Below are 19,974 nucleotides of genomic sequence, written 5' to 3'. Positions count from 1 at the left end.
TCCCTTTGCTTCATGATCCTGGTTTTCAGATTTTATTCCTGCCTTGAGTATGCAGTGAGCTCATGGAAAGGCATTTCCTAAGATAATGACCTATAACCCAGCCCCTCCGCCAGAACTCACCCAACATCCTTGCCTAGGATGACAAGAACAAGGATCAAGTTTGAGAAATTCTTAGAAATTCAGATTTCATTCACATTTTCATCTGTTTAAAAGTATGCACTCAACAGCTTAAAATAAAGAAATCAAGGGGGGAAAAAAAGATGAGAAAGGCAGCAAGTAGCAATCATGACTAAAGAAAAAGGAAGTTAAAAGTAAAAGTCAAGTTACAAGATATAGTTGTAAGACAACATTAAGTGTTGAGTGGAATTTTAAATTTCTCTTACAGGAGAAATTAATTAAGAGAAAGTAGCCCAGTAACTACTCATGTGTCGCTCTCTCCACCCCAAGTGCGCATAGCTTGCTCCTTCATGTCCTGGTCAAAGGGCCTTCCTTGGCTGACTCACCTAATGGCAACCCTCCTCCCACCACACCCTGTAATCCTCTTCTTAGCTGTATTGTTCTCATAAGTACTCCTATTGTCAACTACATACTATGAATTTTACCTATTTATCCTTTTTAAATTATCATTCTCCTCTAGCTTTCTAGAATGCCAGCTCCATGAGGGCAAGAGGATTTGTCTGTTTTGTTTGTTGCTGTATCCCCAGCACTTAGAACCTACCTGGAACAGAGCAGGTACTCAACAAATTAGCTGAATGAGTAACTGTAATACAAACATACTTCAATTTTATACTATTACTGATAATGAGAAATACCTCTGTTTGTTCTTAGACACAATTGCTTAGAATAATATAAGATGAACTGTAATTCCCAAAGTCACATAAAATCACGCACTCTGTATCCTATTGATACTTTACTAGGAAAATAAGACACAAAACCAGAACCAAAGTATAAAAAGAATATCCCAGAAAATGTTTCCTTCTGTGATTCTCAGCATTCGCATGAACTGGATTAAAGATCAAATTCATCTCATCTATATTCACCTGCATTCACTGTCATCCAAACTTTCAGTCTGGGGTTAAAAAACAAAACAAAACGTGACTAGGGACAGTGGCTCACGCTTGGTAATCCCAGCACTTAGGGAGGCTGAAGCGGGCAGCTCACAAGGTCAGGAGATCAAGACCATCCTTGGCCAACATGGTGAAACCTCATCTCTACTAAAAATATAAAAATTAGCTGGGTGTGGTGGCACGTGCCTGTAATCCTGGCTACCAGGGAAGCTAAGGCAGGAGAATCATTTGAACCTGGGAGGTAGAGACTGCAGTGAGCCGAGATCACGCCACTGCACTCCAGCCTGGAAAAAAGACTCCGTCGTAAAAACAAACAAACAAACAAACAAACAAGCCCAAAAATGTAACAAAACAAAAAAGGGAGAAAAGGAAAATTCTTTTGCTGACAGTTTCGCAAATACCCCAAGTCCCTCCCTGGTGCTTGCTGGTGCCCTCTTGCTGCAGCTAAAGGGAACCAGGCTGTTTGGGGGGGAGTGGGGCTGGTGGTGTGTGTGGCGTAGAAATGCTGGTGCAGTATAGAAATGTGGGTCAACCCTGGAATAATGTTAAAAAGAGAAAATAAAAGCAAAATCCCTTTCGTGCAGAGGGCCAAAAGACTACAGAGAAGCCCATTCTTAACACCACCGGCAAGAATAAGAACAAAAAGGAAAAATGAATGAGAAAAGTAGGGAGGAAGAAAATAAGACAAAAGAGCACAGAAGAAAAGGGCAGAAAGAGCAAAGGGAAAAAGAAAAAGGGAAACAGCTGAGTAACAGATAGGGACAGCAGCAATGAGGAAGGAAGTGAAGTGAAGTGGCAGCAGCAGGGAGGGCGCGCTCCCCTCACTTTCCAGCACCTGACCAGTTAGAGGCCTGATGGCAGCAAGGGACCAGCAAGAGGGAGAGAGGGGTGCTGAACACACCAGTTTCTCATCACAAGTCAACTGCAGAGCCAGGACTAACCCCAGCTCAGTCACAACACTGTGGAGTTTCTCCTGTTAGCATCAAGGCCATAAAAATGCATATAAACATACACACACACACACACGCGCGCGCGCACACACACACACACACCGCATATATACACACACATATATATGCACGTGTGTGTATGTGTATATAGATATAATCTAGTCTAACAAAAAATCACTTTATCTGATAGAAAGGCCAAAACTGTTTCTATAGGGCTGCCTATAAGATAAATGAGATTATTTTAAAAATACGAACAAAATACCTCAATATTGCCACACCACCTAAAGCCAACGGAAACTTAAGGGGTGTTTCATGTAGGATAAAAGTTGTGACTACTGGGTATACTCGGAAACAACTTAAATAGTCACTCCAGGCCCTAATCTTTCCCCAGAGGTAGGAGTGTCACATTCTTGTTCAGGGAGGGAGGGTTTTGCTCAGCAAAGAAGACTACATACACAGCATGCTTGTTTACATAATGAAGAACAATACACACTGCAGAATACGGCGTGGGAAATTTAGTCATCATCAGTGCAAACGCAAATCTCCTTATTTTACATTCTTCTTCTTGCACACATAACCCCCAAGGGTTAAAAGCAGCCAAAGCCTCTACGGAGTTGAACCAATCAGCTTGTCTCTTGATGACATCATGCCTCTAATGGGACAGAGCTGGAAAGGGCGAGGCAGGGAGGCCACTTCTGGACTTGGCCTGAAAGGGTGCCCTCCCAGTTGCTGCCACTTCACTTCTCAAGAAAAGGATTCAAGAGCCAAAGGTCCCCTCAGCTACCATTTCAGACAAAACCAGGACATTCCCCAAGATCCTGTACCAGAAATTATTCTCAGCTTACACAAAATGCAAACAAAGCATGTCCCTGCTCTTTACCCGTCTCCTACTTATTTAATAATTATGTAAGCTGATTACAAAATGCAAATTTATCATTTAAGCCTTTAGCCATGTTTTAAATGATTCCAATGCTAAGTAGAGAAACAGCCTTCTGTGGTTTTCTCTTTCATAAACTTCAATATCATTTCAAGGCAGGTGAGAGACTGATCTGACATCACTAACTTTTTATACATTCAACCACAATATGACCAGAAAGCCATTTCTGTTCTTCCTACAAGGTATTTATCTCAGATGTTAATTGGTGCTGTGTGTGTGTATGCTGTGGGTGCATCACACTGTGCAAGAGACAGAGGATGCGGAGACACAAAAGGAGCTTCTGACACAGGAACCCACAGCTGAGATGCTGAGGATACCGCCACCTTGATGAAGGGAGAACAGGTTTCTTTCCTATAGTAGGAAGTGGGGAAGGCTTCAAGTTTTGGATTTTTAATTTTGCTCAATTTACATATTTTTATTTGAAAATGTCTGTTATCAGTCCTGAAAAATAAAATTTTAGAGACACTGGATGTCATTACTTTATATATCATTAGTTTACTACAAGGAGAGACATGAAAATTATTTATATGATGAAAGATTTCAGGACTTCAGTGGAAGGGGCAGCTTCACGTGATGCCACTTCAATAGTGATTTATTTCTGTCTGCATTCTTTCCAAGAATGTCACCATCTCTAAATAAGAAATAATCCTGTCACCTAGAACTACTTTAGTGCCTCTATATTCTGGGAGAAGAATTTTGTCTCCAACTTCCGCAATAATTTGTTGAATCTCTCTACCTTTTCCTTTAGAACCTGCTCCAACAGCTACTACTGCTGTTTGTGATACTACTCCTTGAGATTTTCCTGGAGGCATAATGCCTCCTTTGGTTACAGTTTCAGTGGCACTCCTTTCAACCACTCTTCAAATAGTGAAAGAAACTTTCTAAATGCTGATCTTGCCATGACTCCACTGCCCCAGCTCTGGTGCTTCCAGTTGAATGTTGAATTTCTCCTACTTCCCAGCAGTCTGAGTATCTAAGCCTTCTAGCTCATTTGCAAATGAAGATTAATTTACAGTGTACATGCTAGAACCATGTTTACTGCTCCAGCACACAGACATCTATGCTTGCTCAGAGTTGACAGAAACAGTAAAAACAGCTATATCACTCATGGTCCCTGCGGGAAAAAATGGCACATCCAAATTGCGCACTTGAAGGAACTTCATAATGGGATTATGTATACAGGTTTGGGAAAGGTGCATGGAGGGGAGCTAGTCACAGTGAGGAGCCTTAGGTCAGAAGGGTCAAAGGGAGGGACTATTTACTAGAACCCAGAGAGAACAGCTATTGGGAGAAGGTCCCTCCCAGGAGTGGTGGCCTTCAGTAGAGGGACACAGCCAATCCAACAATCCCTTGGCCTATTAATACATGACACATAGGCAGACAGAAAACGTAGGAATTGGACTGGAAGGGCTGGTGGCAAATGCCCTGTGCGACATCTAATGTTTACAGAACAGCTTCAACAACAAACTAACCAACCTTATGATACAGCCATACAAGAGAATACTCAGACTTTTTAGAATGACAGTCTGAATACAGATCTTATTGATGCTGCCATGGTAAGATATCCATGACATGCAGTAATTAGGTAAGAAAAGCAAATTATAATCAGTAAATACACCAAGAACGCAAATTTGGATATGTATCGAAAGCTAACAGAGGTTAAGTATGCTTGGAGGGATGCAGGTAAATCTCCCACTCCTTATCTACATATTTTTGAAGTTTATTTATGTACGTCTTCTCAGTTTAACCTCTATTATGTCCCAAGCATCATGAAGACATCAAAGAATGCTTTGCCTTGACTGGAGAACGCAGAAAATAACTACTGAAGCTTGGATTCAGATCTCCTCTTAGGCTGAGCTCTTTTAAAGCCAAACTCATGACTTCTTTGTTACCAAAAATATAATAGAAAATAGGGAGAATGCTAGTGTCATTAACAGATACGATCACAGAGGTTTACCTTACCCAGGCCATCTTTCAGAAGTCATCTTGCTCAGGGTAGTTCAACAAGCGCTGAGTTAACCCACCATAAGGAGCAGTCTGTATTTGGAGAAAATGACTCCCAAATCTATCAGCCATATATGTTTCCCAACTAGAGGGCATCATCCCAACAACCAAACAACCAGCCATTTGCTGGTCCTTCTGAGGAAGAATATATTTGAAAAATAAATTATAGAGAGGGCTATAGATTTCTCTCCAACCTCTCTTCTCCTCTCAGGGAGTTCAGCAGAAAGCTCATTAATTTCTCAAATGAGAACAATGGGGAAGGTGCCTGCCCTACTTTCCCAGGCTGGGTGGGCTCTCCCATCCCTGTAGTGAGGCAGAGCTGTGCAGGGGAATCACCAGTTGAAGGGTTTGAACTCTAGTGGTTTCCCTTCACTCTGCCACCACCAAACACCAAAAGAACCTCCTGCAAAGAGCTCTGCCTTGTTTTTTTTGAGACAATGTCTCACTCTGTTGCCCAGTACACTGGTGTGATCTTGGCTCACTGCAACCTCCGCCCCTTGGGTTCCAGCAATTCTCCTGCCTCAGCCTCCCAAGTAGCTGGGATTACAGGCACATGCAACTATGCCCAGCTAATTTCTGTATTTTTAGTAGAGACAGGGTTTCACCATTTTGGCAAGGCTGGTCTCAAACTCCTGACCTCAGGTGATTCACCCGCCTTGGCCTCCCAAAGTGCTGGGATTAAAGGCATGAGCCACCATGCCTGGCCTGAACTCTGCCTTTCTTCAGGTCTGAAGACACTCTAGGCCTTAGTTCCCATTCTCTGAAGCTCCAAGCACAATAGTAACATTAATATCTACCACGTTATGCATGCTAGAAACTGTGCTAGGCAGTTAAACACATCTCTAATTGGTAAAACACTGTGAGACACAGATCTAACTGCCTCAGTTTCACAAATAAGGATAAAAACAGTGAGCTTACTGAGGTCGTCCATGCACCAAAGTGGAGATGGTGGAGCTGGGGCTTAAAGCTGGATCTGCTGACTCCCGAACCTGAGCTCATGTGCTGTCCTGCACTTACTTCTAGGAGCAGCCTGATGGGCTGCCACTCCACAGCCTTCCTTCTCCCTCTCCAGGCCTTACAGTGAGGAGCTGAGCTGGGCTCAAGCACCTTCAGAGCCTTCAGAGCAGAGTTCCCCACCTCCCAAGGGTCCAAGGACAGCAAAGAAAAAAATCAGCAAGCACAGGATATGGCAAAGCAGGCTTTAGGCACTGGTCAGGGATAGGGTGGGGAGCAGCCATTAACTAATGCCCTATTTCAGGAAAGCCGGCCAAAGCCCTGGGTTTAGGGCCAATTGCTGGGGGAAACACTTCAGGAGTTTCTCTTTAGAGAGAGATATCCACAGAAACCAAGTACAATATCACTAACAACATTGAAGGGTTACATATAAAGGGCCCTGTTAATGTTTGCGATATAAGCAAACCTTGCTCTTCTGAATTTGTTCCAATAAGACCTCAATTGCCTTTAAGTTTTTTCAAATTTAAAATGTAGCGGGGCTCTGGCATTTCAGCCACACTAGGGAACTAGCCCACAACACCTAGATCTTGGATAGTCCCCGGGCCACTGTGTGCACCTGCAATCTTTATCTGCACAGGTGATATCAGCACATGAACCTCCTCCTGATGCAAAGAGGTACTGGCTTATGACCTCTATGGCCATTTCAGAGCACACAAACAGCCAACCTCAATTAATACCAGCTTTGCCCAGGTGATTTTGTATTTCTCAGCCAGGAGGAAACAGAGGAGCCCATAAGACTACCTGGCCATGCTGCATGTTAACCGGACATAAATATCCTGTGAAGAATTGCCCAGCACTGCTAACCTCTCCTGGTGAGGATACGCTCAGAGGGAGCCATAAAGAAGAGGTGATTCACTGGACTGGTAAAGCCGTCTTCCAGCCCGTGAAGGATTCTGAGATACTGCCGTGATAGCATATCTAGTAGTCTTCCCTCAGCAGCCACTAGGGATTGGTTCCAGAACACCCCTCCCGATATCAGTATCTGAGGATGTTCAAGTCCCTGACATAAAATACCATTGCATATAACCTATATGTATCTTCTCGTATATTCTAAATCATCTCTGGATTACTTATAACACCTGATACAATGTAAATGCTGTATGTAAACAATTGTCATACTGTATTTTTATGTGCATTTTAAAATTGTTGTATTGTTATGCCCCCCTCCGCCCACCCCGAACATTTCCACCCACAGTTGGCTAAATCCATAGATGCAGAAAACCACGGATATGGAGGGCTGACTGTTCTCATCTCGCATGATGCTCGAGGCCCTCTCACTACCTGGCGCAAATCTCACTTTGTACCCTTACTTCTCATTCTGCCCTTACACACACTCAGCACCCTAGAGAAACCAAATGACCTGAGCTTTCCCGGCTCCATGCCTCTGCTCATGCTGCTCTCTCCACCCACCTCTCCTCGTCCTACCAGCTTCAACCTGGTTTTAAGCATAAGACTCGGTCTTTTAATTCCATGTCAAATCCCATCACTCTGTGATCCTTCCTGAAGCCTTTTCCCACCCTCTGACACCTCCTGTCTGATTTTTTTTTTTTTTAAATCTCAGACCTGGGTGAAAGTCACGGATGTTTTTCTCTCTTGACCTCAAAGGCCATTTCAGAGCACACTGCACTTATCTTCACACTCCTCTTAAATTTATCTTGAATTTTTCCTATAGCTGAGTGTAAATTTGTAAAAATCTGTTTTAAAAAACAAAGGTAGAGCACACATTCCTACAAATACACACACTCCTGTGTGTAATCTCCTGCACGCCCCTTCCCCAGAGCTATCTCACTAGTGATTTTCCACTAGTGGCCAGGCCTCTAGCACAGGCTCACCAACTCTTTGTTTACTAAGCAATGAAAATCTTCTGCACAGGGTTCCTCTGTCTACCTAATCAGAATCTTAAACTTCATCTCATCTGGAGGTAGTCCTGGAAGAACTGCCCCACCCTGTTCCTTCACTGGAAATGGATTGGCTTTGGTTTATATAACTTTGTAGCACCTACCCAAAAAGAGTTGGGTAGGGCATTAAGTCTACAGATAGTTCAAATGGACACTTCAGCTGTAGTGTTCCCTTCCTCTTGGAGAGCTAAATGTATTTCTTGAAATTATTCCTCAGAGACAGACCCAGTCCACTTCAAAGGCAGCTTCCACTCAGCAAGGAGCTTGCAAGGGTGGTACTTTAACATTCCCAGGGTGTTTACCCGACTTTGAGAAACACATTCTTCTGCTCAGTGAGACATGCCATAGGTCACTGAAAAATACTTCGGTACATATTTCCAACTAATAATGGCTATGAAAGAAAACTGGGCCTCTCACTCCCAATGTTTTCTACTCCCTAATCTTCATTCCTAAACCACTTAGCTCTCTTCTGCCTGACCAATCTGAGGATGTGGGATAGGTAGGAGCCTTCTGCTGGAAGTATTTGGCTTTCCAGGACAGCACAGTAAGAATAACCATGGAGAGGCAGGGAATAGAAAAGCCTTCTTCTTGCAGCCATAAAAAAGAATGAGATCATGTCCTTTGCAGCAACATGGGTGCAGCTGGAGGCCATTATCCTGAGCAAATTAATGCAGGAACAGAAAACCAAACACTGCAGCATGTTCTCCCTTAAACAATGGGTACTCATGGACACAAAGATACAACAACAGACACTGCACTGGGACTACTGGAGAGGGGAGGGAGTAGGGGCAAGGGCTGAAAAACTATGTATTGGGTACCATGCCCAATACCTGGGTGACAAGATCAGTCATACCCCAAGCCTCAGCATCATACAATATACCCATGTAACAAACCTGCATATGTACCCCCTGAATCTACAATAAAAGTTGAAATTATATATAAAAAAAGAAAAGCCCCCTTTCAGCTTTTGCCCCTGCCCTACCCCTGTCTTCCCCTCAACACCCCTCACACCTCTCAGCTAGCCCTGGGTCTCCTCTCTTCCTCTTGAAGGACTCACAGGAAGTACTCCAGCTCTTCTTAAGCATCCCCCGGGTGGGCATGATTCTCTCAATGGGGCTGACGGGATCCAAATATTTCCAAACAACATGTCATTTCTAGGAACTGCCCCTCCCTCATCAGCTCTGCTCTGCTGGGGCCTCCACCCTCTAATTTAACCATTAACGAACCTGTCCTCTGTGATCCAGGCTACCTGAAGCTCGCCTCCTCTTACGATTGTCAGAAACACATTAGTTATGGAGTGAAGGAACCAGGGCAACCGTGCCCAGATCCTGGGCCTGGGAGTTGGCACGTAGGAGAGCTATGGCGGGCTGTGGTCAACCTGCCCAGCCCAGCTCCCCATGACGTCATGTCAGCCTTACCTCATCCCACTCCGAGGCAAAGGAGGGTGACTTCTCCAGCCTCTTCTTCCCAATGCTGCAGTTGGATAAGGACTCGCTCCGGCTCCCCATGGTAGCGTCCTCTGTGGGTGAGCAGGTCAGGAGATCAGAGTCAGACTTGGACAAGCTGCGGCTGAGTTTGAGTTCAGCTTTGGGTTTGCTGGTGGGAGGGGCTCGGCTCCTGGTCCCACTCCGGTCTCCTTCCTCAGCACCACCAGGGTGTGGAGATGCTGTGTGAGTCAAAGTTTCAGGGCGCGAGCGGCTGTTGGTGGTAGGCAGGCCTGCTAGGTAGCCCACTCTCTTGCTCTGGTCCAGGGCACTGGGCTGGGAGGCTCCAGGAGCATGCACACCCGTCTCCTCCAGCTGCATGCTGGCCTTGTGGCAGGCGCCCTGCTGGGGGGACCCGTCTGGATGGCTCTGGCCAGCGGTAGAGAGCAGCTGGAAAGGGTCCTGCCCCACCTCGCACACCGGGGAGGAGCCGTGGAGGAGACCTGAGAACTGCTCTGGGACCTGCCCGTCCTGCCCCTCCGCAGAGTCCTGGCTCCGGCTGCTGCTGCTCCGCCTGTGGTCTTGGAGTGGACGGAGAGACAGAGAAATAAAAAATTAAACGTGGCAAAAATCAACAAAGTTCCAGTGTAGCAAGCATACGGCAGAGCACAGGAATTCACAGAGAGACAGAGAGAGAAACTGGATAGGCTGGGGAGGGGAGAGGAGAGAAGAAGAGAGAGGAAGGAAGACAGCTTTTGTATTGTTCTTAATGTTCAATTTGTACCCAAAGTCAGGGCATTTATGAAATTCCAAACACTGGCCTGATTAATGCTATCTGGCAGCCTTCCCTGTTGTTAGATTTCTGTTAACATTAACGACCAGACCTTGCTATATAAGGCGAGAAGAGTGTTAACTACAACCTAGAGAAAGGACACAAGTGAGGACAAAGTGAGTGAGCGTGGAGCAAAAGTGAGAGTGGCAGTGAGCAAGCGCAGCAGTGAGACTCACTCCTGGAACATCTGATACATTTCCATAAAGGCCAAAGTGTTATTTAAAGGCCACCCGCCCTCCCTTCCTCTGGCAAGCAGCAACAGAAAAAAAAAAAAAAAAAAATAGAGGTCATGGTCTGCAACCTGCAACTTCTGGAATTCCTTAACAGAAACAAAACAGCAGAGAAATAACTGCTTCCTTCCTCGGAGGGGGCCATTCTGAGTTCCACGCCTCATCCTTCCTTCCTCAGGGAGCACGGATTTTTTTTTTTTTCTCTCTCTCTTTTTTTTTTCCCGGAGAATGTGCACATCTTGCTCCTTCCAAAGTCTCCCAGCTGCTCATATTTGTTTAAGTTTAACCTTAGTTGATCCACTGAAAACAAAATGGTCTAATTTGTCAATGCCAGGAGACATTTGCAGCTCTCTCGAGACTTCCCTGACATCCTAGAAACCTGACACTGCTAGCTCATGAGGCCAACTACTACTGTACACTCAGATACCTCTGCCCTGAAGTAGCATAAATAATTGCCCAAATCAGAATCTAACGTCAGCACTACACTGGCAAACTACATTGAGTTCATGCAAGCTTTCCTTGCATGAACTCAGTCCCATTAAAGATTTTAACCTACATCATCAGAGTAAATAACAACACTATGTCCAGCACTAGCTCAAACTCCATAATATTCAGCTTTACCTTCTTTATACATGGAATCTATAGTACCTACACCAAACAATTCCTTAGTCTGCTCAAAACTCCCAAACACTACTCATGAGCTCAGAACAGCTGAGCTCCAAAAGGGTTAGAACCAAAAGGGCCAACTATGTTTATAGAGGAGGGGTCTTAGTGGTCACCCCAGCTGGTGTAACCTAGGAGCCGGAAAATCTGGCTCTGGTCCTGGCTGACCTGCTCTCTAGCTGTGTGGCCTTGGCAGTGACTTCATCTTACTGGGCCTCTGTGTCTGCAATAAGTAGGCTGGGCTGCATGATACTTAAAAATCCCTTTAATGACATGAGAGTGACAAGAATCCAAGTCTCCACCTTATCACGATGGCACACTTCTCCCTCTTAGGGATGCCAGAGCCCTGCCTGAGTACCTCTCCTGTTGCTGCCTACACGGCACCCACTCTCCCTCATCAGCACACCTGAAGGCCCAAAGCCCCTTCTTGAGGTTCCATTCTGCAAGTGGAAAGGGTAGCCAGGTAAGGAGGGGTGCAAAATGAGCAGGGCTTTATAAACACGATGTACTAAAATGCAGTCTCCACTGCCCACACATGACACTACTGTCCTATAACACTGGTTCTTCCAAAACAGCCTCTAAGAAAGGGTCTCAACAACCAGCTCTCACAGTGAGCCCAACTCACTGAGGTCTGAGCAGGGATACAGTTCCCCCATCCCCACCGCTCCAGAAGAGCAGTTCAGTCTCCACAGTCTGTTCAGCTTTTCACGAGTCTACAGCCAATTAGCTCCGCTTTATAGCTCTGATTACTTATCCACAGGAGCACAGAAGCACAAACTTTGGCAGCTCCTTCCACTACCTTTTTAATTTTTTTGAGACAGAGTCTCACTCTGTTGCTCAGGGTGCAGTGGCACACTCTTGGCAGAGGTTGCACCTCTGCCACCCCGATTCAAACTACCCTCCAGTCTCAGTCTTCTGAGTGGCTGGGACTACAGGCATGTGCCACCACACCCAGCTATTTTTTTTCTATTTTTAGTAGAGACAAGGTTTTGCCATGTTGGCCAGGCTGGTTTCGAACTCCTGGCCTTAAGTGATCTGCCTGCCTTGGCCTCCCAAAGTGCTGGAAATGCTGGAATTACAGGCATAAGCCACCACACCCAGCCCCTCCTCTACATTTGATGACTTTGGGACTTTCATACCCCAACTCAAAAATGCTATACCCCAAAGATCAGGTCCTGAGCAATGAACAAGCCCTGAAAAACTTGAATCCTTTCTCTGGGGGAGAAGGAATGCTGATTACATAAGAGTTTCATATTGTTTAACTGAGGGTCCAGGGAGCCACGACTCACAGCTATGAATATCACATATAATAACAGGCAGCCAGAACAAAGCTACCCAGCGGTGTTGCATGGTGGGGCTATAGTCAGGAAGACACATGACCATTTAATGTGGTTCAGGGCAATAGTACTTCGTAGGAGAAGCCGAGGGGAAGGGTTAATCAGGCTGCCAAATCTGCCATCTCTGGGACCACATTCTAATGGCCAACTTCCTACAAATCCTGGCCCAAGGTACAATGTCCTCTGACTATATTCGAATACAAGATGACGGTGGTAAAGGAGCACAGGCTTCTACTGCTTTGTATCAACTTCCAGCTTCATATTTAACAACTGGAAGCTAAGGGGACCAACAATAAAAGAAAAACACCATCGCTCAGAACCGGGGGCCAGCCTGGCTCAGGCTGCCTAGGTGGACCTCAGAACCCAGGCCACAGAGAATGCTCGAACTACTGCTGTGGGAGCCAACAAAGCAGGCCCTGTCAAACAGCCGCCCATTCACGCTAGCTATCAATGATGAAAGAGAGACAGATGCCAAGGGCTCAATACCAGACACATGCCGGGGGAAGGAAGTAGGCAGAAAGAAAGAATGGAAACTTATGGGGGAAGGAAATATGTGGAGGAAGAATCTCTGAGGATCAGACTCCTATTAGAGAAACTACAATCCACCAATATAAGAAATGATGGAAAGAACTTCTTGTAATCATCTGACTTAGCCAGGCAATTCCTAAGAAAGACACTCTGGTATCTGAAAAGCTTGCCGACATCTAAGAGCCTAAGGCTGGTGTTCTCGCTCCCATTAAAAACTACATCCAAGACCAAGATAGGAATTTTTGGCAAATCAATGGGTGGGAAAAGAATTACTCAATGGTTTCTTCCTTCTGCAAAGTCAGGATAATATAAGGTCTCTTAGGGACAAGGTACTAACAATAGAGTACACTGATCAAGAAGCAGTTCCTAAGCAAATTACTGAACTTCTCCGCAATTCTGGGATCTTAATTGGGGGACTGCTGTGGTAATTAAATGATACGTGTAACGCATTAAGAACCATGTCTGGCACATGCCACACTCTCAATAGATGTTAAAATTGTTATTATCCTCCACATGGGAGACATTACACACTTTGCTCACAGATGAGACCAACTACTCAGTTCCTCACAGGTCTGTCACAAGGATCATCAAAGACAATGTACATGAAAGTACTCTGTAAGATATAAAGCACTTCACAAGCATTCATTACCTGCACCATCCTTATAACTCTGAACAGCAGAAGGAGGGGACAGGAGGTAATGTGGTAAGCAGGCTGAAGCAAGAAAACTCTGAGACAGGCCCCAGAACTGTCACTGTACCCACTCATCCCATCAACAAATGTGTACAAAGTGTCTGCCCTCAGGAGGCACCCAGGTGATATGAGGATAAAGAGGCCAGGCGTGGTGGCTCACACCTGTAATCCCAACACTTTGGGAGCCTGAGGTAGGAGGAGTGCTTGAGCTCAGGAGTTTAAGAGGAGCTTGGGCAACATGGTGAGATCTCATCTCTATAAAAAATTTAAAAATTAGCTGGGCGTGGTGGTGCACATCTGTAGTCCCAGCTACTTGGGAGGCTGAGATGGGAGGATAATTTGAGCCCAGGAATTCAAGGCTGCAGTGAGCTGTGATTGTGCCACTGTACTCTAGCCTGGGAGACAGAGCGAGATCTTATCTTACCAAATAATAATAATAATAATAAATAAAGACACCAAGTCTGCCTCAATGCTTTAAGATCGGTATAAACCATATGCATGGCAGACAAAAAGAAAGCCTGATTACTTTGAACCAGAAGGCTTCTCAGAAGAGGCAGCTTTCGGGCTGAGCACTGAAGGAGAAGTAAGACCTTGTCAGGCTTACAGAGAAGCAGAAATACATTAGAAAAGGCAGAGAAGGGCCAGGTGTGACAGCACACACCTGTAATCCCAGCAATTTGGGAAGCTGAGGCAAGAGGATCACTTGAGCTCAGAAGTTCCAGACCAGCCTGGGCGACATGCCCAGGGACTACTGAAGATGCAGAAGAGAACCCTTAGGCCTTTCTCTACACTACTTCCAATGGTCCCCCAGCTCTTCCCTCAGCCCTTGCCACATTCTGCCCTTACAGGAGAGAAACAAGGAGGTAACAGCACACAGGGAGGGAGGCCTGTTTCTTATACTACCCATACACCAAGGCCAGCTGCTCTACTCAATAGGGCACACCAGCATGCTAATTCCCGATCCCATCAACTTGTGATCCTCATTTATTTTCCTTTTACCCTGTGAGCTACTGAAGTAAGGGGTCTTCTGTGCTGCATTTTAATTACTACGATGAGCTATGGGATCTCAAGGGCTTCTGAATAATAACATTTTAACATTTACACATTTTTCATTCACCTCTGCCCATTTAAATTAAGGCTGAAGAATGCAGCTCATGTGAGGAGCTGCTAACTCAAATCAATCCTCAGACCCAGAGGAGAAGGCTGGGGGACGCAGTGTCCCGTGTTGTTTTGTGTTCTCCGTATCATTAGGATTGGAATCCTCCAACTGCCGAGTCACTATGGTGAGCGTCAAAAACCGTGGATGTGCAGGAGAACTCCCAATTACATGGTTGCTTTCAGAGAGTCACTAGGCTCTCCCTGGAAGGAAGGTCCTGACCAAGTTGTTCAGACATTTGCTGAAGACTACAATTTGATAAGACAAACAGACTGAGAGTTCATTCTGGTCCATGGCAACCTGAGAAATAGAATAAGTGCTAGACTGGAATTCAAGAAGCCCGTGTTTTAGTCCCAGCCCTGTGGCTTTTCCTCTCCAGGTCTCTTCAAAAAATGAATGCCTGGGATGCATTCTCCAGGGCTTTGTGATTTAGGCTGGCTTGAATCTGTGACTAAATGACCTCTCTATGGTCCCTTTCAGTTCTATGATATTAAGAACATGAATAGCAGCACGGCTTTTGATGAAATGGCTTTAGCCTCATGGTTAAAAGTATAGGCTTTGGATTCAGACTACGGTTTAAATCTTAGTTCCAATACCTAACCTTTTCTTCCTCATCTCTGAAACAGGGACAAAAATAGTCCCTACCCTGAAGATCTGTCACGAGATATACAATGACATAATCAACGTAAATGAAATCAGCACGGCAGCTGGCCCATAGGAAGCATTCAGTAAATGATAGCTGCTATCATTATCACCATTTTTCATTTACAGTCATTTCTGAACTCTTAGCTCATCATGCTAACACTGCACACAGAGGCTGGTTTCCCTTCTCCTGACTCTGCAAAGGAGACTGTTTTCTTCTGAGTAGCCCTGTTAAAGAGGCAGAATAAAAACTCAAATGCCAGGGAAGGCCAGTATTCTTGTAAGTTTGGTTTGTGATCAAATGTAACAGCACAGTGGAGAATCTTCCAGACTAGCAGCCATCTGTACTCACCTTGGGGTTCATAGGTAAAGCCCAGCTTTGGGACTTAAGACTGTTTCGCACTGACTTGGTCTTGATTACCTCATTACATCTCCCCCATCTTCTGAACTTCTGAAGTATCTGTTCGTTGCCCATCATTGGACCTCTGACCTCTGGCCCCCAAACTTCCCTCGTTTGCAATAAGCCAGCTCTGCCTGGATCAGCTTTCAACCAGCCATGATATCTAACCATGTCTAATTCGATAGTACATTTGCTGTCTTTATTCCCCTTGATCTTCTGCCAGTTCTTGTACTGGGTATTCACAGCCATTTGCTTTCTCTTCTCCAGTTGCTGGAATGTTGAGCCCTTTTAAATACTCAAGAAACAACTGACTTGAGTCCTCTACCAATTCACCTAACTCAGCTGGCTTCCAACGGCTATTGCTTATTGAGTACTACTCCTTCTGTGCCAGACACTATGCCAAGCATTTTCTTTTTAATATTCACAACAACCACGAGGTAAGAATTAGTATCCCTTCTACATGTAGAAACTGAGGCTTAAAGAGGTTAAACGACTCCCTAAATAAAGATCACCATCCAGTAAGTGCTAGAGCAAGAATTCAAATGCAAGACTGATTACAAGGCCCAGTGAACTTTTCATTCATCTCTTGAAAACCATGTTTAGATCGATTTCCTCATCTCTTCTGCTCTCTTTAAGTCATCATCTTTACCCAAGGCACCTGCACTTTTTGGAGGCTAATCACACCGATTTCTTGAGAAGGCATATCGAACGTTTTTAATGACTACTCTCAACACTATGTAAAAATTTGGGGTAATTTCATCACTTCTACCTTAGAGAAATTAGACCCCATTTAGGATTTACCAATGGCCTTCTAATTGCCTAACCTTCTTTCTAGTTTTCATCCTTCTAGCTCTTTCTATATCAATGGATATTGTTTGTACATTGCCCCCAGTATCCTCTCCCCTTCCTTCCTTGGTTACGGGACTTTTAGGCAGGTTTACAGACACCTAGGATAAAGACAGTATTTTCCACCTCCTTTGTAGCTAGGTATAACCACATGATCAAGTTCTGGCCAATGAGTTATAAGTGAAAGTGGCATGTGTAACTTTTGGGAACTATCTTTAAAGTGTCATTCTCCCCTTTCTTTCTTCCTTCCTATGCTGATAGTTTGAACTTGGATAACCATCTTGAACCATGAGATGGCAGAAGGAAACTGGGTCCCTGACGGTCATGCACTGCCATTGAGCCCAGCACTCCTTACTTTGGACTTCTATCCTGTTCAAACCACAGTTATTGAGGGTTTTCTGTCACATTCAGCCTTGCCTCTTAAGATACTGCATTCTCCCAGTTATCTTCCTACATTTCTTTCCTCTTGTGCCTCTAAATATAAGCTCTATTCTTTTTTAAAAAATAATCATTATTATTATTTTGGAGACAGAGTCTTGCTCTGTCACCCAGGCTGGAGTTCAGTGGTATGATCATGGCTCACTGTAGACTCGACCTCCTGGGCTCAAGCAGTTCTTCCACCTCGGTCTCCAAGTAGTTAGGACTGCAGGTGCATGCCACCACACCCAGTTAAATATTTTTACTTTTTTATTTTCATAGACACAAGAAGATCTCACTATGTTGCCCAGGCTAAGTTCAGTTTTTAACCTCTTCACTCTCTCGTCTTCTCTTTTTTTTTTTGAGACAAAGTCTTGCTCTGTCACCCAGGCTGGGGTGCTGTGGTGTGATCTTGGTTCACTGTGACCTCCGCTTCCAAGGTTCAAGTGCTTCTCATGCCTCAGTCTCCCGAGTAGCTGGGATTATAGGCATGTGCCACCATACCCAGCAAATTTTTGTATTTTTAGAAGAGACGGGGTTTCACTATGTTGGCCAGGCTGGTCTTTTAATCTTAGCCTCAAGCAATCCACCCACTTCAGCCTCCCAAAGTGCTGGGATTATAGGCATGAGCCACCATGCCTGACCTGGATTCTCTTTTATGTTAAGAATCAACTCAACTTGGATGATTCATAAATCTGTATTTCTAATCTTAACATCTCTTATCAGTCTCCTATTTCCAAGTGTTTATGAAGTATTTTTACTTTGATGTTCTCTGGTACCTAAAACACCTCAAACTTAACACACTCGAAACCAGATGTCACATCTTCCTTCAAACATGCCTCTCCCTCAATTCTTATTTCTGTTAGTTGTACATTATTTTCTCAGTTAACCAAGCTCAAACCTCAGAATCATCCTCAAATTCCTCTCCTGATTCCTACACATTTTGTTGCATGGTCCTGTTAATTCTGCCTCTTCTATACTTCTCCCATTCACACCTCCCTTCCTGTAACTTCCTCCTCTCTCTCTAGTCTGGGCTCTGATACCTTCGAGAGACTCCATGAAGTCTCTTGACTTTAGGGCATTCCTGCCTCAGTCTCTCCCAGTCTAAGCAATCTAAGAGTCCACAATTATATATTTGAGAAGTGTGGCTCCTACCCTGTCACCCGATTCAAAAAGCCTCAACAGCACTGCACCGTCTTGGGAATAAACAGTGACACTAGAGAGCCAATGCTCTATGACAAGTTTCCTTTGTTCCAGCCAAACTGGATTACTCTTACCATTCTCCAAACACGTTCTGTACATCCTCTCCCATCCTCTCACTGTTGTCTGTGGCGCTCCTCCTGTCTGGAATGCTCTCTCCTTCCTTACTTCTGCTATCAGGTATAACTCTACCTAGGGGCTTAGCTCAACTGCAATTTCTTTAATAAAGCCATGATCTCTTACCCTGACATAATTTATCCCTCTTTTGGACACCAAAATTACTTTTATACCACTTTTATATAAATTTAACATAATCTCTCATCTTTCAGTTATTTTACATATGTCTCATGTATATAAATGCATAATATACAACTATATAAAGGCTGTCGATACATTTATTTGGAGGAAAATTTAGAAGCACATTTCATAAGGCTTGGACTTGTTCCACAATGGAAAGAAGAGTGAACTATTCCAACTCAGAAACATAAATTAAAAAGAAGAAGACGGTCATACAGCAGGACTTTGTGTAGGAATTCCTCTAATGCAAGAAGGTGAGAAAAGTCTGGTGCAGTGGCTTGCGCCTGCGATCCCAGCTACATGGGAGGTTGAGGTGGGATTGTTTGAGGCCAGGAGTTCAAGACTAGCCTGGACAACACAGTGAGACCCCATCTCTAAAAAAATTTTCAGCTGTGTGTGGTGGCACATGCCTTTAGTCCTAGCTCTTCAGGAGGCTAAGGCAGGAGGGAGGATTGCTTGAGCCCAGGAGCTCGAGGCTACACGGAGCTATGGCTACACCACTGCACTCTAGCCTAGCAATGGAGCAAGACCCCTGTCTATTTTTTAAAAAAGAAGGCAAGAAAGAGGAAGCTGCTGAAGATAAGGCTTAATTGTTAAACTGTCTCATTTATAAGTTTTCCCTTTGGAAAAAGCATCTAAACATATTCCTGGGCATTTACCTTGAAAATCTAGCCTGGACTTCTCTGTAAAGACGATAGATTGAATACAGGTACCTATTTTTATTTCTTCCTGAAATCTCATTAAACCAACAGTAAAAGTGGGACTACAGATGGAAGCACACCTGATAAAACAATACAAAACTGGCAAAGGGAAAAGCCAAGATTTACACTCTAGAATTCCCCAGGCTAAGGAATTGGTACTCTGATGTAGGAGTAGAGGGAGAAACGCTGGGCGCGGTGGCTCAAGCCTGTAATCCCAGCACTGTGGGAGGCCGAGGCGGGTGGATCACGAGGTCAAGAGATTGAGACCATCCTGGTCAACACGGTGAAACCCCGTCTCTACTAAAAATACAAAAAATTAGCTGGGCATGGTGGCGCGTGCCTGTAATCCCAGCTACTCAGGAGGCTGAGGCAGGAGAATTGCCTGAACCCGAGAAGCGGAGGTTGCGGTGAGCCGAGATCGCGCCATTGCACTCCAGCCTGGGTAACAAGAGCAAAAAACTCCGTCCCAAAAAAAAAAAAAAAAACAAAACAAAACTGTTTCCACCGCTTTGGAAGTATTAAGGTCTTCATACTCATGCACAAACTGTGCACAGACTCAAATGCCTCGCTCTCAGAAATACTGACTTAATCTCAAAAACCTCTGAAGTGCAGCTGCATGCTGAAGAGTCCACATGTATCACTGTCTTAGATAATCATTCATCATTGTCCTCTGTTAAGTACCACTTCACCTGGACCCAAGCACTATTAGCGGATGCTACAAAAAAGCAGCACGGAGAACA

The 19,974-nt window shown here is 44.6% G+C and overlaps 1 protein-coding gene across 6 annotated transcripts in view; it reads right to left on the bottom strand.

Annotated features, from left to right (window-relative positions):
* ANKS1A (ankyrin repeat and sterile alpha motif domain containing 1A) overlaps positions 1 to 19,974 on the bottom strand; it is a 190,574-nt gene that overhangs the window by 60,865 nt on the left and 109,735 nt on the right. For all 6 annotated transcript variants that reach the window (XM_032253473.1, XM_032253476.1, XM_032253471.1 and 3 more), the window contains one exon: positions 9,289 to 9,875. In XM_032253473.1, coding sequence (XP_032109364.1) covers positions 9,289 to 9,875 — 587 coding nt within the window. The remainder of the gene's footprint in view (positions 1 to 9,288; positions 9,876 to 19,974) is intronic.

This window comes from Sapajus apella, unplaced genomic scaffold (assembly GCF_009761245.1).
Source record: "Sapajus apella isolate SASKATOON/1434 unplaced genomic scaffold, GSC_monkey_1.0 scaffold83, whole genome shotgun sequence".
Taxonomy (NCBI): domain Eukaryota; kingdom Metazoa; phylum Chordata; class Mammalia; order Primates; family Cebidae; genus Sapajus; species Sapajus apella.
This window is presented reverse-complemented; position numbering and strand designations above follow the sequence as displayed.